We start from the raw sequence: 23301 nt of genomic DNA on the forward strand, positions 1-23301 counted from the left end.
GTGCATAATAGGCATCCTACAAACAGTGCATCCATCCCTTCCCAAATATTTCTGCAATATAAATTTGCAATTTGGGTGTCGATGCAAATGGCTGTATTACGAACATATCGTGCAACATAAGACATGCAAAAAGATGTAACATCAAACAATTTGCCACGCCACATACTAGTCAAACTTAATGTTTGACTCAGGACAAACCTTGAACTTCAAATATTTTTGAATGAATCAGAGAGTAGTTTATACTGTTGTTGTACATAGATGAGAGGGGCAACAGAAACATGCAGACTTCAAATATTTTGTGTGCAGCTCTTGAAATATTCGATATGGTCCAACAAACAAAGCGAGGGTTTACAGGAATATAAGTTTTCCATCTCCGATTACGAAAAACGAGCACAACGGGCAAATTAATAAATCAATAGCAGGGGGGAGAATAAAAGCAACACAAGTTCACAGCAAATCAAGCACCTAATTAAATTAGTTAGCCCTATCAACCACAGTCCATACATCCATTCTGTACAATGTTTTTGACAAGGACACCATCACTCCCATCACAAGGGTACAGAGGAGCTACGACGACGACGATGCTGTACACGGTGAATCTAGAGCTACATTCATGACGGCGAACCGAGCGAGCGCTCAAATAGATACATACACAGCCAGCCTACTGTCTTGTGTTGTGTGCTTTTCATAAGCAAGCAGCGAGTTTATCAGCTTTGCATAAGTTGCCCAACATCTCCCCGAGTTGCTCATACAAGTTTCTCTGCTCCTCGTACGTCAGGTTTCTTAAGATCTGTGTGTTTGCAAAAGAAATATAGTAGGCCATGAATGGATGAGAACCACAATGAGCAGGGTAATGGTAAGATCAAAAAAAACAAGGTGCTATAGATACAGACCTGATCCAAGATTGCGTCAACGGAGAAATTGTGGGGTGAGATGAACGATTGGTGGTATATGTATGCAAAAACTGCCATAACCATCTGGGGAAAATGTACGAGAATAAATATTATTTTCAGCTAAACTGCAAAGGCTAGGAATGTATGATAAATATATCAAACAATAAACAAGTTTATTCAACTTTGCATAATCAAGTCTTCTCAGTATGTGGTGACTTACTTGACAATCCATTCGGTCAGTGATTCCACCATGCCCAGGTATACTGTCTCCAAAATCCTATAAAATTCGAAGATGTTAATGGAAGTAAAAACTGTATAATTTCCATACTTTAGTATTCCCAGAGACAGCAACGATAATGAAGCAGTACGCACCTTTATTTTAAAAGCCCTCTTGAAGCCACTTGCAAAAAATCCACCGAATGGTGCAATTATCGATGCAAACAAACCAAGGGCTAAAGCATGCCACTGCACAGGCATTAGGAACACTTCTTTCCATGGAAACTGTCAAGAGACACAAGTAATCAGATAAAGTTCATGGCTAAAAGATCCATAAACTTTGTAAAGATGGTACAAAACTAATAAGGAAACAACTAGGTAAAGTAAATAGATCAATTATCATGATGAAGTAGCATTAATTCATCAAGCAAGGGGGGTTTGATGGATACGGGAAAAGAATAGTCTGTTGGTTCAGCTCAGCACTTGGTCACATGTAAATGATGTGATTATGCTTGTCTTGACCCTTCAAGGACCAATATGGGATAAACATCTTCATTGGTCATTCAAGCACTTGATTTGACCTTACCCAAACGCCCCGTGGTTTTAATTAACATGGCACCTACATGTTAAACTTCCCTAATGTAAAATGCTGCTTGTCAGACACATCAGCAGCCACAACAAGTGCCCTGTTATTAACCTTGGTTCACATTTCCACATCTGGATAATTACTGTTGGGAGGAAGACAGATACGGCTGAGGCCTATATGGACTGAGAAATAGCAAATACGTGGCATCCTTTTTCTTGATTGTCAAACACAGTGTTGACCCTTCCCAATTATCAAGAGGAGTCTATACCATAGAATACCAGTAATATCACTTCTAATCTTCAACTGACACAAGACTGAGACTAACATGTCATGGACACCAACTATTACCACAGATAACTCCATAACTCCTGAGAGACTAAACTCCATCTGGATGCAGGACCTTCTCCAGATTCTTTCTTGCCGCCGCTTCCGCCGTGCTCTGCATATGACTGGCTGCTGCTGATCCTTCTACCTCTGCTGCCATAGCTAAGGAATGGAGTCAACACCACTGCTGATGTGCTCCACTTCCCTGTCGGCTGCTGCGGAAGGGCAGCAGGAAGGAAGAGCCATGGAGAACGAAAGACACAGAGGAAAGAAGTTTCGAGACACCACGTAGTCCCACCATCGTTTTTGGTTATTGGCTGATTCTGCTGATTGGTTGACATGTCGTACAAAACCACTTGCATGTCAAAACGCCACACTAGCCACAAAGGACGAAGCTAGAGTAAATTGATCAAGGGGGGTAATGTGCCTTGTCTTGCTGAAGAGTGAGAATTATCAACCAAACGGTTTTGGAGTCGAGGTTTGTTTTTTGGGCTCAGGCAACGGTTGTGAGGGAGGGGGCTTAGAAATTTGAGCTTTATGCTTATGCCAGCCTATATAGTAGAGAAAATAGTATGAAAACTAACAAATTGAAAAGGATATCTTTCTTCTTACCCAATTTGGTGCCCAATCTCCCAGATAATAATGCTCTGGCTTAAACATAGGGCCAGGATCACACTGAAGCCACCCTGTTGACAGGTCCTGAAAATATTACCAAAATACAAACTAAGAATAAAATCAACAGTACACCAATTTGCTAATCCAACTAATAGTCACATTCTGAAAGAAATAATAAGTTACCTTTCTTGGGCATGTAAACCACTGGAAGCGACCCATTACATTTGCTAACTGCCAAAGAAAAAAAGTGAAAATGAAAAATGCTATTATAAAGAATTACAAATGAAGCATCCGAAATCATTTTGTGCATCAAATGTGTAACATAAATTATTATTTACAGATTCAAGCCCTTGAAGGTACTAGTAATCTCTCAAGTGCGTAAACCAGGGCTTCCATCTCACCAGGAAAGCAGAGATGATGGTTGTCACTGATGCACCAATAAAGCCTTCCCATGTTTTCTTTGGAGATAGCTTGATCAATGGTGTTCTCCCGAGAAAGAACCCAAATAAATAGGCAGCAATGTCATTGATCACAATGAGCGAAGCAGGTAGAAGAAACCTGTAGAAGCATAACATTAAAGATGTATGGAGTTTGTCAAATGCACAGGCTAAAATATCAACAGTTACTCGCTTAACTAACATGCATATTACTTATCAATGTGCTATTGTCATAATGTAGCTTAACTCAAGTCGGATAAAATAAAAAACAGATATAGAAAGGCACAGATATCAAACAGCAACATGCATAGACAGTTAACAGTTTGAATATAGCTGTTGCAACCAGCACTCCTAAGTTTTTCTTTTCTTTTCTTTTCTTTCTTTTCTTTTCTTTTCTCCTCTTTCTGGTGAGGACCTGGATGTTCTTACAGTGGTAGGTCAGACTCCTACTAGAACTAAATCACAAATGGGTGATATTACCACTGTAACCGAAGTAAGAACTGTAGGCTACAGCTTCTGTGAAGGAAGCACATTGGGTGGCAATCTGGGAAATTCCTAGTATGTTGAACAGGTTCAGGACTTCATGGCAAAAATATTTTTAACGGCTGTACAAGAAATTAGGCATCTTGAAGTTACTTCAATAACTTCAGGTGCTTTTTAAACCAAGAAACTTGGATGTTTAAACTATACTGAATAAATACATGCCAACCGTCAAAACTGGTTAAAAATGGATAAACGTTTGACTCAAGTCAGCAAGTGAAAACTGTAAAGAAAAGAACGCTAACAAGATAAATAAATGGCTTACCAGAACATTCCTTCGAATATATTTGCAACCGTGAAAGAAGATTGCGCAAAAACCGTTAAAAGGATCATGTGTGTCCAGGCATACTGTTTGAACTGGTATTTGTATGTCTTTTTCTTCAGTGTCAAAATAAACCATACAAATCCTGGATCATCGGAATTATACATTACTTTTATGGAAGATATGAAATAGACATTAGCAAGACAAGAGAAGCAGGTTACTAGAGAGAGGAATGTCTTTGCAAAACTCATGCGACCAAACAATTTGCAAAAGCCAAAGAAAAGCAGCTTTTGCGTAACACATTGTGTTCGTTACATAAACTTTTAGTTCGTAACATTCCCAAACTCTAACACCCATCCAAAACAGGTCAAATAGACAACAAAATATTTCCACTCTGTTTGCATGAATAATTGCTAATGCCACAGGTGCACTGTCATTTACATCGACTGGAAAACCTATAATCAAATAATAACCAAAGTGCCAAGCAGAGCATAAATGTCATGAGTGATGAGCTACTATCTTTTGGATAAGGTCTTTACACATATTAGCATGTTCTGAAATATTCTTAACACGATGAAATTTTGAAGTGAATAATTACTAGTTGACATTATTTCCGCATTGCAAAACATACTGTAACTTACCTGAAATATAAAGAAAATAGCAAATAAACATCTGATACTTTATTAGGCCGCTGACGAGCTTATACAACAAGTGATCTGAAGATACTGTGTTAACAAGCTCCCGACTAAGAAAGCGTCCATATGTAAACAACATTGCTGTGAAAAAGAAGTGCCTGCAAAGAAATGATAAGACAAAATTATATATACTTTTTGAAAAGCATTACAATCGTGGCAGCTACGTCATCCAAGTTACTGACAATTTTCCGTTCAAAACAATCGTAGAATCAGAATGACTAGGCACCTACCAATTCAGGAGCCTGAACCCTGGCAGTTGCTTCTCTTCACTGGATTTTCTGAGTAGATTAAAAAGCTCTGTCGCCATGAATATTTGAATGACAACCACCATGGCCCAGATATAAAGATGACCCATATAAACTAGGAATGCAAAGCCACCAATCATCCACACAGTAGAATATGTACGGATAAGCATCGACTTATACTTGTTCCGGTCGCTGACAAGCAAAGTTGGTCCATTGGCTTTATTCCCATCGGTTGTAACCTGTAGCAAAATATATAAAATTAGCTCAAAAAAAAAGTCATGGTAGTCTAACATAAAACAGGTGGATGCTCTATCATTGCAGCATGCTTTCATGTCAGTACTCAACAAGTACTACATTAAAAACGGTAAATGAACAAGCGATAAACAAAATAACAGCAGTACAAGATTCTTTTTTTCTTTCTTTCTGCACAGCACAAGAACTTTTTTACATAAGTGGAGGTGGGTTAGCTGGAGATGTTTGTAGCATAGCCATCTGATTAATGAATGAATTTCGAATAGAAAAAGGATCAACTACTTTCTCTTCTCTTGAACACAAGGCGTGGATGCAACACTCTGAGAAACTAGAGAGTTTGTCCATTTGCTAAACGACATGGAAAGGAAGCCTGAGTCAAAGGAACAAAATTCCAAGAGGTAAATAAACCACCTCATTAGCGCGCCTTCGGTTCCGAACACGTCCTACATGAGAAGCAGAGACGTCGCTGGAGCTGCTCGGCTCCTTCTCCATTGCGGCTGTCGAGCCTGTAAATGCGTCGCAACAGCGAGTTGTGTTAGATCAGATTCACCCACAAAAGTGAATTCTCACAGCAAGCAGTAAAACAGAGGAGCACACCGCTGTGAATCACCAGGTTGGCTCAACCACTGACAGCTTTACAAACAGATGATCCGCGGAACAGACAGACCGCTAATTGGAGAGCACGCGGAGCGGAACTCGCAACCCGGACAATAAGCCGGTGAGGGCCACAGGGAAGTACTAAAACCAGCATTTGTGGGCAGCGGTGGACCAGCCAACCATCCATCCCCAGCATCCTTGGCGTGGCGCGGCACGACAAGCAAGCGCTTAGGGTCCGTCAGTCGTTGCCCCCACGCAATAAACAAACTCCACGCAATAAGCAAGGGAGGTACACATCGCTGTCAGAATCACTCCCCGATTGGTTGCTGACGGCAACCGCTGACCTACAGCTAACTCCAAGCCGTCAATCAACCAACCAGCAAAGTAAACAATCTAAGCATCTCCCCCGGAGAGGCAAGGCGGAATCTATGTATGCAACAACAAAGCAGCAGGCAGCATTCAGGATCGCGTACGTATTCCCCACTTCCGAATTAAGAAACAGACCAAAAGAGCTCCGGAAAGTGAGCTCCGGGCAGCAGCAGCGGCGGCGGGTTGCGGCCTTGCGGGCAGGGAAGGGATCCCTCTCCCCGCGGAACTGGCAGGGAGCGGCGAGCAAGGTAGGGGGCGGGGGTCCTGAACTGAACTCACCGGGGAGGGGAGGGAAGCGGGTTCCCCTCGGCGAGGTAGGGGAGGGCGCGGCCGGGGAGCGAACCCCTGACCCGGCCCCCTCGAGCGGGCGGGCGAGCTCGCCGGAACCCTAGCTCGGCCCGGCGGCGGCGGCGAGCCGAGCGGGGGCTGTGGGTTTGAGTGGGGGCGTGCGTGGCGATGGATTTGATTGTGGTGCGGCCGCGTGTGCGCGTGCGTGCGGGGGTGGGATTTTTATTCTTCTTCCCACTTTGCTTTGTCGGAGGAATAAAAAAAAAAGGAAGGGTGGGCGTGGAGCCGATTTCAAAGCGCGTCGTACCATCAGATCCGGGGGCCCGTGGGGCGGCACCGAGAGGCCCGAGCCGGCCCACCGTCCTACGAGCAGGTGCAAAACGTTAGGGGGGCTGGGCTCATGCGGCTTAGGCCCTGTTTATTTGGGCTTTTGCTTCTACTTTTGCAGCTTTTTCATTTTGAGTAAAAAAATACATAAAAGCTTCTAAATAGATTGTTCCCTCCCGGTTGAACGAGCCATCATGCTATGCCCATGCGTGCATGCACTTTTGCCATTCTGCTAGCATGTATGCTGGCTTCCGTGCGGCGCATCCCTTCTCTTTCGTTTTCCGTCGCCGGAGCTCGTGAGGATGGTGGGAATTACTTATATCCATGTAGGTTACGTTTGTATTTATCTAGTAATCTCATAAGAAAAGGCATAAACATAATGAAATAATAATGATTAATTAAAATCTAAAATATCATCATCGGAAATACTTGTCGACAAATATCTCTTCATCTTCTATTTCTGCAATATGAAATGAATTGACATAAGAATGCTTCAGTTTCAAATCGATAATGCATATAGAATTAGGCAGGAACGATGACTGAATAGTTGGTTCAAGGTTCAGTTAAACTTTCTTCATATCATACGTAAACAGGGGCTATACATCAATTAAATCGGAGCCCGGAGTCGGGCAGTGAGTAGAGCGGCGGCGCGGAGATGGGGAGTCCGGAATCAGGCAGTGGCCGGAGTAGACCAGCCGCGCCGCACGGCTAGAGCAACAGCGACAGACCAGCAGTCCACAGTCCTGAGCAGCGGGGAGCAGATGAGCAGGGGATTGTGGAAGAGAGACGGCCCCGGGCTATGTCGTGGAGAAGAGCGGCAAGGAGCAAGGCATTCCCTGGGACTGGACTGGGCGTGGCCGCGTGGGGGGGAGTCGCCGGCGGCCCGGCTGCGGCGCGGCGCACAGGAGGGGAGGTCCAGACGTGCGTGCGAACTACGGTGCCTAGGTCGTGGCTGAGGAAGCTGGGCGTCTAGGCCTTGGCTATGTCGTGGGCTAGGCCCTGGGCCCATATGAAAAACATAGCATGGTAATAGCTAAAAAATAAAACCACGCCCCGGGCCTGGGCCCTGGGGGCCTGGGGTGTAGATCCGCCCCTGGCGGCATGCGACTTCTTGTGACCCATAAAAGATAAAGATAAGGTACAAAAACTCTACAATGTGCATAGACTCCTAATGCTTTTTTTAAACACCATAAACTCCTAATACTAGGTGGTGGGAGGGTGCACGAGATTGATTTGTTTTTATAGGCCGGTTGCTGCTGATTGATTCGAAAAATCGTTGGCCCGAACAAAATCATAAACCAAATCTAAAATTGAATACCTCAATTGAATGAAATAGCTTCAAAGTTAGAGGACATAGAAAATTAAAAAAGAATTGAATGTCAGAGCTCCTTGAGAAATTGTTGACCCACTCAAAATCAGGTGACCGGTTTTAAATTGAAGGCCTCAATTAATTATGAGGCCTTAAAAATTAGGAAGCATACTACATTGTATAAAAGAATTGAATGAGAGAGCTTTGAGAAATTATTGGCCCAATAAAAATCGGATGATCCAATTCTAATTGGAGACCACTACTGAATGTGAGCTCTTTCAAACTAGAAAGCATAGTGTTATACAGGATTAGCGATATCTAGCACCTTTTTCAAAAAAATAGGAAGATAAGAGAGTGAGGATATGGGTTGTATGGAAAACTAGTTGCATGAAGAAATATTTGAAAAAGTGACACACATTTTTTTCATACCTTTTTTGACACAAATGGCACGCTTTGTGTCAAAAGAAGTGTAGCCGCTAGTCCTACAAGTGAGTGACGGGATGGTGGGTCATTTTTGTCAAATTTCCTCTGGCACAAAATGTGCTTTAGACTAATTTATATCACTTCAGAAACCACTATATAATGCATTAGTAGTTACACAATGATCTACAACCTCGCGAGAATGTTATCACCATGACTAACGTCATCGTTCCGAACGCCAAGAACGTCAGCGCAGTTGTGGCTTTGACATTCTGTGCAGCCACCGGCCGACCTGCCAACGCGACCATCGAATACGCAGCCTCGGATCTAGATAGTCAGTTCAGCACCAGTGAGAAAGCGTTCGACCAGACCTACCCCAAGAAACTTAACTTGGCAGTTCATGCTTGACTTTTTCTTCGGAATGCAAGGCGGAAAAGTTTTCGGCGCGCGGTGCAATTTCTAATACCAGACGTACTCTTTCATCAACGGATTGCCAATTGTGCAACTGTAGAGCCCGTTTGAACCACCGCCTTCATCAGCCCCACAACCACCTCTCGGTGCCGCATATCAAATGTCACTTTCATTAAGAGCCGGCTCTTTCATAGATTAAGAACTTTAGGTGCCACACAATGGCATTATTTCGTAAAAGAAAACAAAAGCACATAAGGTTAAACTTCTTGTGTGGAAACTACTATTTAGGTAACTTGTCTTTCTTGCACTAAAACCTTTGATATTTCCTACAACCAGGTGTCTGATATAATGGTTGGAGACTGTTAGCAAAATATTTTGTTAGGCGGGGATAATGACTGAGGCATGGGGGCATATGCCTGCCCCCCCCCCCCCCCCCCCCCCCCCCCCCCCGCGCACACACACACACAAGCACACAATGACATGTATTTTGTTTGAAATATTGGGTGCACATGATTTGGGGAGCCACCAATATACATTTTCTTGTGTTGATACTTTTCAGGTTTGGATTTATCTGCCAGATAGAAGCAGAGATAAGAGAACTCAGAGTTCTAATAGCCATTCTAGTGCTTAGTGTCGCTGCAGTACTGGCTATAGTAACATGTCTTTATTTCTGGAGGCTACAGAGGAGACGAGAAGCAAAACTTGTATTCATTTTGACTCATCACAATTACGTACCACAACTGATGAAGTACCTGACCGACCACATGTAGGGAAAACAGGGTGTGCTTTAATTGGATATGAAGTATGTCCGCTAAATTTCAATTAATACTGTAACCTCGAGGAGAATAATTGCTGACAGCTTGCACTTATGAAAAAGGTATCAGGATCTAGATTATCAATTAATTTCCTCAAAACCCCAAATGTTTCCCTTTTTGTTTGTCGAAACTTACTTTGGCATGAACTAAGCATTACAACCCAACCGTAGCAGCAGTAGCTAGCCGGGCCCTAATCTACCTCTCTCTTTCTTTGCCACTACTTTCTTCTCTCTCTCGTGCTTAAACTGCGGCATCTTTCGCAGGCTACCCTGACACACTGTGAGGCCACCGTTCCTGACACCCGAGCCTATGTTGCCTGCGGGGCAGCTAGTAGAGGCGACATGGTGTCCACGGCTTCAGCAGAACACATTTGTTTGTCCATCAGATCAAACAACTTGTATAGAAAAAAAAGACGTCAAGTGGTTCACTCTTCAACAGTGAACATGATAGATCGGTTCTACTTGGAATTTTTGATGTTTTAGACCACCTACGAGTCATGACAAATGAAATGCCAGAAAGGACCACTTGCTAGTGAAAATGCGAGAAAGGACCACTTACAAACGAAATGCCCGGCAGACGACACGTTTCACCTTTTGTCAGGCTGGTTATAGTGGGGAGTAACTTAGTCTAGTAACATGCATATGTTACTAGTCTATATTACTACCTCTATAGTGCATAGTATCATGGATTAGTATCATAGATGGTCTCATTTATTGCCATGCATGACACATAATAGCATCACATTTATTATGTTACGGTATCTATCTACTCTCTTCTTTCCGGTTTATAGGGCTTATCTCAAAATTTTAGTTTTTCCATTTTATAAGGCTCAATTTGGTTGTTCCTTATCACATGTTCAGACTTCAAGGTGCATTAAATCATTGCATGCAAGTATTAAGAGAAAATTGACCAATGCATGCACTTTATGCATGCATGCATTGCAATTAATGCATTCGTAAACATAATTTTTTAAGGAAAACAAGAGCATTAATTGGGTGCTTTTGCAAACTACAAAAAATATTCCACCACTCATCATCTACCTTGGTTGGTGAGATTTTTGAATTGAGCCTTATAAACCGGAAAGGAGGGAGTATGTTATTATAATTATATCTCTCTTCCTTAATTGCCTGCCATATAAGCATGTTTGCGAGTTCCAAATGCAGTACCACAGGGAATTCAGCAAGGGCAGATACCCGCGTGGCACTGGCACATGCCGCCATGGGCTGGGCCGCAACGCTACAATGCCTGCACCAGGCCCGTGCGGACAAGCTAGTATTGCAGCAGGTGGTATATAAATTATCGAAAATTCGTTCTGCTTGTACGGACGGCAATGACGATACACAAGCTACATGGTTGTCCTGCTCAAACCTATAGAGCTGATCTTTTTTTTTGCGAGTGAGCTATAGAGCTGATCGGATCCATTGGTTTTCATGCTAAAACAAACTAGGACATGCACGTATGGTAGAGAGGAATCTTGCTCTAAGGTTTTGGAAGGAGACCTGCCAAGGATGAGTGAATTTGAATCTAAGTTACTTTCTGTTGGGGACAAAATAGGAAACCAATTTATTGATTCTTTTAGGGGGAAGCCACTTGGCAAACTTTATTAAACTCAAACAAGAGTTACATCATCCACATTGTCAGAAAAACTGGGAGGATCACCGCATCGCAAACAAAATAGAACTTAAAAGTGAAACTATGTCTAGCAAAATTGTGCGCCAATCTATTAGGCTCTCTAGAACAATGAGCGACGAAGGATGCCGCACCAATTTATTGATTTGTCTGCACGGTGTATCAGAACTAGGGTCCGAATCCTTTTATTATTTCTTCTACGCAAGGAGAAGGATTTGAACTTTGACGAGCCATCGTTGAGGCTACGTGATTTGTTAAGTTTATGTAATCTTGGATGGGGCTCGCCCGCAAAATAGCGGATTGATTACTTCACACGCGGCGAAAAATAGCGGGTCATCACACGCCAGAAAAGTCCAGCGGATTATTCAATCTATTTTTTTCATCCATTCGAAAGGGTTTTAAGTTATGAAGTTCCAGAATATGGAAATGAGGCGGGTCTTCTCTTTTTCATGTACAAGCCACAAATGTAGTACAACCGGAGTTACTACTATGCTATTTTTCCGTTCATTGATCGACAGGATTTAACCGTGTGAAGTTCCATAATATGGAAGTGAGCTGGGTCTTCTATTTTCCATGCATCCAGCTCACGGTTCTTTGTAGCTAGTTCACGTAGCAATCCATCCATCTAACTCACGTAATAGAGTTAATTCCTTTTTTTAAGAACTTCAGGATCCTTTTCCAGCTAGCTCATGTACCAATTCACCTATTTTTCGTTCAGCTTAATTCATCCATCCTTCATCCAGCTTACTACATGTAGTTTCACATATGTATATAAATTGGTACAATTGTATGTAAAGGACCAATTTGAGACTATTTAAAATATTTTTGACATATTTCCTAGGTAGTTAGGCCGGCTAAGTTGCGTAGACTGTGAAAGACCCAGACACCAAAATGACATGTGTGTCTAAGGCACGAGTAAAAATAAATAAAAATATATTCAAGGATCCAACTCACGATCTAAAAGACCCGACCAATTGCTGCCAGCCACTCGAACAAACACATCCTGCTAACCAATAGTCATTGTAAATATTTAAGAACATATTGCAACGTCAGATCAAAATCTTTTTTTTTGAAACTTTAAAATTATTATTATTACGAATGGACGAATATTCTTGGGAACATGAACAAATTTTGAATTCCTGATCAGCTTTACAAAATGAGAATAGTTATTTGAAAATAACGTACATATTTGGAAAAGCACAAACAAAATTTGAAAAGAGAACATTTTTAAAGATTCACAAATACTTTTTTGAAAATATGAACCTATTATATAAACACAAACATTTTTTAAATTTGTGAACAATTTTTTAAAAACAATAACATGTTTTGAACATTCAGAACAATTTTAGTAAATATTTATTTTGTAAACACGAACAATCTTTTTAATTTGTGAATATTTCACTAAAACATGAATATTTTCAAATTTTGAACATTTTTTAACACCCAACCTTTTTTAAAATCTCGAACAATTTTGGAAAGCACAACTATTTTTTTTACATCTTGAGAAATTCAGGGTCCTTTTCCAGCTAGCTCACATACCAATCCATCCATCCTTCATCCAGCTTATTACTACATGTAGTTTTGCACACATATATAAATTGGTACAGTTGTGTACAAAGAAGCAATTTGGGATTATTTAAAATACTTTTTCCTTGAATTTCTGAACATTTCACTGAATCATATTATTTACCTAATTTGGAACATTTTTTTGAGAATACCGAACTTTTTCGGAAATGACAAGCATTTAAGAAAAATATTTTTCGAAATTTTGAACAAATATCGGAACAAGAGAAAAAAGTTAAAGTTCCAAATATTTTTTGAACGGGAACAAAACTTGAAGTTCTAAACATTTTTTTGAAAATTTGGATATGTTTGGAATTTGAACAAATGTCTAAACAATAAAAAATCGTTAAAGTTCCAAACATTTTTTAAATGGGAACCAAAATTTGGAGTTCTAAGCCTTTTTTGAAAATTTGGATATCGTCAAAATTCTGAATATTTTTGGAAAATTTGAATTTATGAAAAATAGTAAAAAATAAACAAAATTGGAATGGAAAAATTACAGGAAAAAACGAAAAAGGAACAGAAAAAGAAAAATAGAAACAGAAGACAGAACAAAAGGAAAACGGGCCGGCCAACCTGGGCGCCCTGCGCGAAGCTGAGATTATTGGCCGCCCTGTGCGACAAATAGGTCTTCCAGCTGCGTGGGTAGAAAAGTAAATGGGCTGACTTCGCTGGGTTACAGTGCAAGTGGCCCATGTATGCAATTCTGAATAAAACATTGTTCTGTTTCCAGTAGACCGGCGCACAAAAATTTAGTGCCACCTCGGATAAAAAAGTTATTTTCAGTGGTGAACAGATGAAAAAATAATCAAATAATCACATCTTGCTTTATTAATAACTAGATGATACCCTGTACGTTGTTGCGGGAATTATAGCAAAAAAATGAGATATGTTTGACAAATGAAATATCAATAATTTGGATATACTTGTTAACCATACCGTTACTTCGCTAAAATAAAATCATTTCATGAGATTGGACAATGCACAACTGGCTAGAAAAATACATAACATTTCCTTTCAAAAACATATTAACATTAGTTGTTTCAGTTCCCACTGACAAAATATTATGGCCCCGCCGACCATTTATGCAAATCAATTCACGTCATTTTAGCCTTAATCATATGAATTGAAGATCCGGTTATGTTGGGGTACTAGCCAATCAGCTTTTTTAGGGATAGCCAATGATGCCACTCGGCTAAGCAGCTGACGGCCGCCCTATAAATTGAGAATCGTGTGCCACCTCCGTCCTCTACGCGCACTACAACAGTCCACCACCAAGGGAAAGAAATGCATCGGAAGACAACATTGTTGCTTCTGGGTGTGCTCATGGCGCTGCAATTTTCAGCTGCCATGGGGTGCAGGCTTCCCCACTGTAATTGCAACGTGATTGCCGGGGTGAAGGCGCGGCTGGGAAGGACGCGACCATCCCAATCCTCGGTCACCCCGTCTCTGAGCTCACTCTCGCTGAGTAGTGGGTGGTTCATCGTGTTGACTGCGCTTGGCGGGTGCCTCATGTCCGCCAATGAAGTGACCATCACAGAACTTGCGGCCATATGAGTCTCAATACACCATCTATATGTGATTACATAATGCAAATAATGCTTATAATCTACTCAAATATAAAAAACTACTGAACAAACACAACATGGCGATATATCTATTTTTTATCGTTATTCATGAACGGAATATCTCCAACAGATATTTCTGACTTCGGCTTAGCAAAGATATTTGGAGGGGATCAATCACATATTTTCAATCACATATTTGTTACTCATCGCATTGATGGAACATAGCAAGTGTAGTAAGTCCCTAGAAGGTTATTCATTGGTATATGTTAAACCACGCATGTCCTAAACTTTCACAATAAAACATCACACTCTTGTTTCAGTGGGTATATGTCGCCAGAGTACGTGATGCGTGGTCAATATTCGACTAGGTCCGATGTATTTAGCCTGGGAGTTTCGATTTTAGAGATCGTTACTGGAAGATGAAACTCCGGATTCTATAACTCTAATCAAGATGTTGATTTTCTAAGCTTTCTAAGCTCATATATTGCTCACAAAGTTTAATGTCTAATCATTGTTATGTCAGAGATAGTGCTGCTAAGTTTTCACACCAAATCTGAACAATTCGTTGTGGAATTTAGAGCAGTGGACGAGGGATAAAGCCATGGAGTTGATAGATCCATCATTGAAGAACTGTTTTTAGAATAACAAATTGTTGAAATGCATCCACATCGGGCTATTATGTGTTCAGAAAAAGCCGGCCGATAGGTCTTCGATGTCAGCAGTAATCTTCATGCTCACAAGTAACGATGTGTATCTCCCATGTATGACCAGACCATCCTTTTGCACCCAGGAGAACAATACCAACTCTGAACCAAATCTAGTAGGTAATGCAAGTAATGCATCGTCAAATGAAGTGACCATCACAGAACTTGCGGCCAGGTGAGTCTCAGTACACCATTTACATGTGATTACATGATGTAAATAATGATTACAATCCACTCAAATATAAATAACTATTGAATAAACACAACGTGGTGAAGTGCACCGAGGAGGGGGGGGGGCATATGCCCTCATCCATGCCCTTTTTTTATCGTTATTCATGAACGAAATATCTCACGAGGATATGGTGTTGCCAAATTTTCAAAGCTGAACTGCAAACAGTTCGAGCAACAGAGCTTCCATCTCCAAACAAAGTCGATATTTATTGTTTGAGTGGTGGATGCGTTATTCATGGACTGGAGCAAGGGATTCAAGATTATAAATGGAATTACTCGCGCCCTATAGTATGTTCACGAAGATCCTCAAATGAAGTGAGATGGTCCGGTTGGGTCACCTTTTTTTGATCGGGCACTGATCGGGCGGACGTTTCGGGGGAATAAAGGGTCCAGCTGTAGATGCTCTAAAGAAAGTTTTTTTCCGAGACTTATACAAAGTTTTTAAGACCTTCTATTTGAAAATAAACATAAGCATATGAGATATCCTTTTTTCTTCTTCTGAAAATTGGATGCGCTTTAGCTGGAGCGAGTCTGATTTAAAAAATGAAGAGGGTTGATGAAAAAGAGAAAACAGGTGACTACAACCTCTCAAAGTGCTAACCTAGCTCCTAATAAGAAAATAGGTTGGCTAATCCTCAGCAGTCATCCACACTAGATCTACAAACAAAGTTTTCTCACTTGTACACAAGTACAAACATTGACATTTTTTTCTCCTGAAAATTGACATGGCAACCAATGAACCAAAGCAGGAGAAGAACCTCAGAAATAAATAAAATCAGGTAGGCCATCATCAAAACCATGACCTTCCTTCCCACTGTTTCAAAGAAAAAAAAGACACAGATAGACTGAGCGACCGACACCGGCGACATCTCCGGCGGCGGGCGACGCGAGGCGATGGCGGGCCGCCGCTCCCGCTCCCCCTCGCTCTCCTCCCCCTCCTCCCGCTCCCTCTCCTCCTTCTCCTCGGTCTCCTCCCCGTCCCGCAGCCGCTCCCCTCCCGACCGCGGCCGCCGCAGGTGAGCCAGCCGCGCCGCCGGAACTCCCCCCCCCCCCCCCCCCCCCCCCTCGCCTCCCCGTCGGTCGGTCTCTCATTGCTTGCTCTGTCTCCTCGCAGCTCGTCCGCCGCGCGGAGGGGCCGCTCGCCGCCGCCGCCGCGGGAGGGGCCCAAGGGAGGCCGCCCGACCTCGCCTTCGCCGCCGCCCAAGAAACCCTCGCCTCCCCCTCCAGCACCGAGGAAGCCCTCCCCCGCTCCGGTCCCCGACGAGTCGTCGCTCGTCCTCCTCGTCAGCCGCCTCTCCCGCAACGTCACCGAGGGCCATCTCAGGGAGATCTTCGGTCTGCAGAACCACTCCTCTCCTCTCTGAATACTACTTGAAGTTCAGTTCTTAGTAGTACTGTACTTATGATGCATGTTTTCGTTGTCTGAATACATTGCTGCTGCTGATAGCGTGCCATTTGCTGCCCCCTTTAGCTGATTACCCACCATTGTGTGACTGTGTGATTTGATTTACTGCTTGAAGTTCAGTTCTTGGTGCTTATGCTGCTGCGCGTTTCATTCTCTGAATATATATCGCTGCATTGTGCTGATTACCACACAAGTGTGCTGGGGAGAACTATGGTGAAGTTCAGTTCTTAGTGCTTATGTATACTGCACGTCTTCGTTCTCTGAAAGAATCGCTAATGTTGAGCCATTGCCGCCGCCTTTAGCTGATTGCCACCGTTGTGCTGTGATGCAGAGAACTATGGTGAAATCGTCAATGTGGAGCTGTCCATGGACAAGGCGGTAAGCAGATGAGTTTAGAAGTCATTATGGCTCTAGGGGGAAATGCTGTGATCGTTGTTATGTCATGACTATATATGTTGGCTTTGATTCAGGTCAATCTTCCTCGTGGGTACGGATACGTTGAGTTCAAGATGAGAGCTGATGCCGAGAAGGCGCTTCTTTACATGGATGGTGTATGAATCGAAATCTGCCCTGCTCAACCACATTTCATCTATAGTTCAGGAAAATCGGTGGTTTTAACTATTCAAACTTGTTGACTTGCACAGGCTCAAATTGATGGGAATGTTGTTAAAGTGAAATTCGCACCTGCACCGGGCCAAAAAGCTGCTGTTTCTTTGCCGAAGGCTCTTCCCAATCCTCCGAAAAGAGATCTGCCTGAGACTGATACAGTTGTTCCTAATGCTGAAAAGGCCACTCAGCAGCGACCCAGGGAATGTAAGCTTCTTGTCCTCCAATACCACAAGCTGCTTTTCGGCCCCTAAACCAGGCATCATGTTTGCATTGAGCAGTAATATATATGTTGTTTGAAGCTTAAATACTTACCTGTGAGCAGTATCTACTCAAAGAAAACCAGCTCTGTCTCCACAAAGGCGACCTGCTCCAAGCGGAAGGGTTGACTCACCTAGGCGGCAGCCTGATGCACCACCAATTCACCCTTGGAAAGATCCTCCTCTATTCAGGCGCGGCAGAACACCTCCTAGCCTGAGACCAGGATATCCAGTTCGAAGACGGTCTCCCTCTCCACCCCCTCGAAGGTTCAGATCACCAAGGCGGTGAGTAACGCCTAGATGCATTCTCTTTGTCTTTGCCATGGTGATTGGGAAGTGCTGAAATGTTTCTTTTGATTGCAGCTTTTCACCAAGAAGAGGTTATGTTAGTCCAGTCCGAAGACGTTCTCCATTCGCTCCTAGAAGGATGTAAGTCATTTCAGAGTGCCGCTGTGCCAATATCAGTGATGGGCATACCATCAATGTAGCATGAAAGATAGTAGTTTAGGCTGCACACCACACACATGTCGCTTTCTTCTGTCTCTGCAATACAATATTTGGCTCTCTTCTGCCTTCTACATTTTGACTTCATGGTGCCTTTTTCACTGGTTGACAACACATCATCATCATCATCATCACGGTCAAGTCTTTTTTGGGCGTCATCAAGGTTAACCAATACAATCAGCATGTTACCAAGCATCACAAATGTCACATTGGATCCATAACCCCTTGTGTGTACAACTTTCGCTTGCAACCTCATAAATGCACTCAATCCTATCCCTGGTCTGCCTACTTATCCGATCTATTTCTAATCTGTTTCAAGAGACAGAACAGTCAACACTCTAAGGAAAATGTGCTACGATGGGCAAAAATGCAAAGCCAATATCTCGACAGTTTTCCCCAAACTCATTTAATCTGTGATTATTTAGCCATAAAAAGAAAAAAAATCAGTAATGAACATGCTTAGTGCCCAAAATATTAGTGCACTACAATTATTTCTGAACTCTCAGTATCAACATACCAGCCAAAATGCCCTTAAGAGACAGTATAAGCTTTTCACATATTCTGTATTCATTTGAGCCTTATTTTCATGAATCTTAGTCTGTAGCTTATCTCATTATATAAGAAGTAGCTAATACCATGCAGCTCTAGTTCCAAATTAGAAGACGGAGCCTGCTAATTATTCTTGGATAGTTACTCTGTCTTAACTTGTGTGAACCATTGGGACGATAAACTGGGTCCTATGTAGTAAATCTGATTGGTTATATAAGAAGTTTCTAATTTACTCTACTTTCCAGTTATCTTTTTGAGTAGTTATATAAGAAAAAGCTATTTATGCAAAGTATTGCTTGCATTTTATCTCTGTTAACCATTCTTTCATTCTGCAGGACACCTCCAACGCGGATGAGAAGTCCTCCCAGAAGGCTGCCACCTCCTTATCTTCGTAGTAGATCTCCCATTCGTCGACCAATTCGCTCCCTTTCCAGATCAATTTCTCCTGTCAGGTAATGGTGTTGTTGACCTAGGTTCATATCTTATTTTTGTACCATTTTGGATCAGTGGTTTGTGCATCTTTTATGAGACAAAAGGAAACTTACAGTCAGCCTGTCACTTCAGCGCTATCTCCTGAGCAGTGTAAAGAAATATCCCCTTGTGTTAACAAACCACTCTATGGAACCAGGGGTCGAGCAGCTCCTGTGAGGCGTGGGCGCTCATCCTCGTCATATTCTGAATCACCAACGCCGCCAAGAAGGGTAAACTCGTAACTTTTACTCTCTTCTTTTTTTTTTCTTTAAGATGAAAAAAAGGAAAGAGGGCTGATTATTCCTCTTGTACAGGGAGCCGGAAGGGTACTGAGAAGTCGCAGCCCTCAAAGGTAGTAACCTTTGCCTTTCCAAGTCGTAAGTGGTGCTATTTTTTCTTCTATTAGAGCAACCTGTTTAATTGTGCATCATAAGAATCCGTCTCAAATACAACAAAAGGAAATTAGACGTTATTTTGCCCCGTTTCAAACCAATTTATTTATCTAACAGAAAGGAATTCTTTTTTCTTTTCTTTCATTTGGCGCAGGCCCTTTAGAGGGAGACGGAGAAGTGCCTCTAGCTTCAGCAATAGTAGTGGTTCGTCCTCCCCTATCCGCCGTTAGAACTCCCGACATGTTGAAACCCTGGTAGGTAAAATCTTTTTTTGTCTCGTCGTCCATTTATCTCTGATGATCTGGTTTGCCTCTGCTGCTGTCATCAAGCTTCGGATCGGGTCAGATATCATTGGAACGAGCATGCGAGTCTCCTCTGTCTGAGATCTTGGAAGAGTTGGCTTTCGTTCTGTAGTGGATTAGAGCACATTAATCAGTTTTCTCGTTTCGAATTTTCGATCCATGAGACCCGGATATTTATGTTATTGGTCAATTTAATTTTATGAAATTGTCGTGCCCGCCCCAAAAAATTGTTGTGGGTGGATTCATGTGTGCTTATGTTGTCTATGTTTGTCAAGTTATACGTCTGGTATTTTTGACATTCCCAACAAAAAAGGTATCAGCCATTTTTTTCTGTTCAAGTATAAAACAGAAAAAAGAGAAACCCATGACGATTTCAATCAAATGAATCGACCATATGCATGGATTATTTAGATCATAAATTGTTGGTAGAGTACTGTTTTGTTTTTACAATGGAGATGATTCGGACCTCAAGATGATGGTTGTTTCATTGAGTATATTCTCTTGTCCTGATGTCGACAACATTATATAAAAATAAGATTACACATTTAAATATCTAAGTTGTAAAATATCAGTCCCGAACCAAGCAATATCGAATTTTGTCATGAATAATTTCTTTGGAAGATCATGACGCTAGAGTGATATTGCACCATCTGCACACTGCAAATCTCGTATTGTCTCGATCACAACAACACTGTATTAAAAATAAATTTCACATTTTAATTCCTAAATTTATAATACCATTCTTTGGTTTTGAATTAGTATTTATGAATTTGGATGCGATATTCACATTATTCAGTACATTTTTTATGTTGAGTTCTGTGATGAATACTTTCTTTGGAGGATGGTGAAACTGCCGTGACCATCTGCACCCCGCAGATCTTGTGTTGTCCCGATGGCAACAACAGTATACTAGCAGAACGCCCGTGCGTTGCTATGGGCTATGCATATATAAATTAATTAAACAAATGATTAAGATTATCTGTAAGATCAAAACTCATTTGTTCTCAAAGTCCGGACGTGTTCGGACATCAAATTAACGCTTAGTAGGCTCTTCAAAATTTAACCGTATGGATAGTCTGGGCTGCCCTAAATTTAGACCTTATATGGGGGAGAAATGCGGTTGTTCGGACTATCCCCCATGTTATCTCCAACACATGGGCCCAACACAAAAAACTCCACCCCACAACGTATCGCCCCCTTTTTCTCTCGGACCCTTTCTTTCTCACTCGGTTTCCTGCCGTAATGGGACATTTCTGGCTGGAGCCTCCTTCTTTAAAATCAAATAACACCCACCTCATTTTCATCATGCGTTGCAACAAAGATAATTTTTTTCATATTTATTATATAATAAAGTGGATTAAACTAACACATACTATTGACACAAAATAATAAATAACTATAGAGATCAGTCTCAAAGGTCCATTCAACTTCGCAAATGCACACTGACATGGGAGGTAAGTGGCAACCTGAATGTATTCCTAGTCGCCAATAAGCTCCACCTCCAGCCCAGATACCATTCATTGATAGAAGGGATAATTGATGTTCTTCTCTTCATCGTCCTTCCCCACATCTTCTACTCCTAGTCTCCTCGCCAACCCGTTTCGTTGACGCCAACATCAGCGCATTTGTCAGCGACGCCTCATCTTCTTCTTCTTCCTCCTTCCTCGCCAGTTTTAATTCTCATTCCTACTTACTTTTTATAATACTCTTTCTTTCTTGTTTCACTTCATATTTTTGGAACACTCTTTCCATCTCCAACACCATGGACCACTTGGTCGCTTTAGTTCCTTTTTTCTTCTTATTCATGAAGCACCCCCTTTCAACTATAGCATGAACCACATCGCCAATCTAATGTCGTGTTGTACTCATCTGCGAACATTTCGAAAACCGTCAACATGTGGACATCCTGCAGAGGATGGTTTCGAAAATCGATTTTGGCGACATCTAGGCCGGTCATCTTCTCCTTTCCCATGATCGCCGTTGATGCTAAGCGTTTCGGGCTTGGACCCATCCTCCTAGCGCGGATCATACAGACACAGGTAGAATGGCGGCCCAACAGTTTTCATAGGCAAAGTCAACGCCACCAGCATGAAAGAAACCCATGTTTTACTTAATTCAAGGCGATGCCAGGATAATCTACTTTACAAGTTAATTGCTCTCTCTTTTTTTTGCGAGAAGGGATAATTGATGTTCTTCTCTTCCTCGTCATTCCCCACATCTTCTACTCCTAGTCTCTTTGCCAACCCGTTTCGTTGACGCCAACATCAGTGCGTTTGTCAGCGACGCCTCGTCTTCTTCTTTTTCCTCCTTCCTCGCCGGTTTTAATTCTCATTCCTACTTATTTTTTTACAGCACTCTTTCTTTCTTGTTTCACTTTATATTTTTGGAACACTCTTTCCATCTCCAACACCATGGACCACTTGGTCGCTTTAGTTCCTTTTTCCTTCTTATTCATGAAGCACCCCCTTTCAACTATAGCATGAACCACCTCGTCAATCTAATGTCATGTTGTACTCTTCTGTGAACGTTTCGAAAACCGTCAACATGTGGACATCCTGCAGAGGATGGTCATCATCCATCTTGGTGAATGCTAGGTCGTCCATGTCGCGGGCGTTTGGTGTCCGTTGTCCATGCTGCCAAGTGGTGCTTGACCATGTCGCTGAGAGCCTGTTGATTGTCCTTGCCGACGAGCGCTTTTAAAATGATTCAACGCGATGAATTGCTTGCTTAATTAATTACATAAATAATTAACAACGTACCTAATTCTTCGCACGCCTGATTAATTGCCAACCAAATCGACTAATTACCCACCTAATTAGAAAAAATCTCTACTTCTAATTATCTGTAGGCATAATTAAGTGTCTACCTAAACCATTAATTACATTAATGACTTGGTTTCAAAATTGATTGGATGCAAAAAATAATTTCTATTTAAATGGACCTAATTAATTACATACATAATTAACCATCTAGTTAATTAATTACATTAATGGTTTTATTTCCAAATTGATTCAGCGCTCAATTTACAAAATATTATCGCATGAATGGCTACTATGAATGATGACGACTACCAAGTATTGTAGGACACATTTCGTTAACCAATTTCTTGACATTTGGATGGACACACTTGATTTGAGAATGTAGTATGTGTGTCTCTATGTATTAATAACAAGAAATATAATATGACTGTGTCCATGAACACATGTACGTGGTGGTATGATGACACGCCTCCCGTCATGGCCGTCCTTGACATCATGATGCATGCCTTGGCATTCTCGAGTATCACACAAGTGTTAGGCCCGGCCGCGACATCCTCCATGGTATCGCGCATGGCGTCATCCATAGGGGCGCGCGGATGCATACGCCGACAAGTAAAAGATATGTTCTCTTGTTGTTTAGGAAACTTGTGATAGTCAATTAATAGTGGAGATAATAATAATGATAAGTGCGTAGGATTAATAATTTGTTATTTAGGAATATCTCATTTTGTTTTGGAAGGTTATCGAGGAAAATATT

At 41.8% G+C, this 23301-nt stretch overlaps 2 protein-coding genes across 5 annotated transcripts; one reads left to right on the forward strand and one right to left on the reverse strand.

Moving 5' to 3' along the window:
* Positions 1-446: 446 nt before the first annotated feature.
* LOC125542636 (phosphatidate cytidylyltransferase 1) lies at positions 447-6528 on the reverse strand. Of its 2 annotated transcripts, none has more exons than XM_048705751.2 (12): positions 6311-6528; positions 5477-5571; positions 4799-5052; positions 4515-4666; positions 3877-4018; positions 3036-3192; positions 2818-2865; positions 2632-2718; positions 1266-1394; positions 1114-1170; positions 894-977; positions 447-790 (listed from the first exon to the last, which is right to left on the reverse strand). In XM_048705751.2, the coding sequence occupies exons 2-12, from the start codon at positions 5555-5557 to the stop codon at positions 686-688; spliced, it is 1296 nt and encodes a 431-aa protein (XP_048561708.1). In that variant the 5' UTR covers positions 5558-5571; positions 6311-6528; the 3' UTR covers positions 447-685. The 2 variants fall into 2 exon arrangements, with proteins under 2 accessions (XP_048561708.1, XP_048561717.1); XM_048705760.2 differs by lacking the exon at positions 6311-6528 and adding an exon at positions 5663-5819.
* Positions 6529-16089: 9561 nt separating this feature from the next.
* On the forward strand, positions 16090-20030 carry LOC125542649 (uncharacterized). 3 transcript variants are annotated; one of them, XM_048705780.2, is made up of 11 exons: positions 16090-16312; positions 16411-16631; positions 17033-17079; positions 17172-17252; positions 17346-17514; positions 17633-17852; positions 17931-17996; positions 18956-19072; positions 19249-19321; positions 19406-19468; positions 19638-20030. In XM_048705780.2, exons 1-10 carry the CDS (start codon positions 16191-16193, stop codon positions 19445-19447), a joined length of 1158 nt encoding a protein of 385 aa, XP_048561737.2. In that variant the 5' UTR covers positions 16090-16190; the 3' UTR covers positions 19448-19468; positions 19638-20030. The 3 variants fall into 3 exon arrangements, with proteins under 3 accessions (XP_048561737.2, XP_048561730.2, XP_048561745.2); XM_048705773.2 differs by having other exon boundaries at positions 19406-19443; XM_048705788.2 differs by lacking the exons at positions 19406-19468; positions 19638-20030 and having other exon boundaries at positions 19185-19320.
* The last annotated feature ends 3271 nt before the right edge of the window (positions 20031-23301 follow it).

This window comes from Triticum urartu, chromosome 1A (assembly GCF_056163025.1).
Source record: "Triticum urartu cultivar PI428250 chromosome 1A, HENAU_Tu73, whole genome shotgun sequence".
NCBI lineage: Eukaryota > Viridiplantae > Streptophyta > Magnoliopsida > Poales > Poaceae > Triticum > Triticum urartu.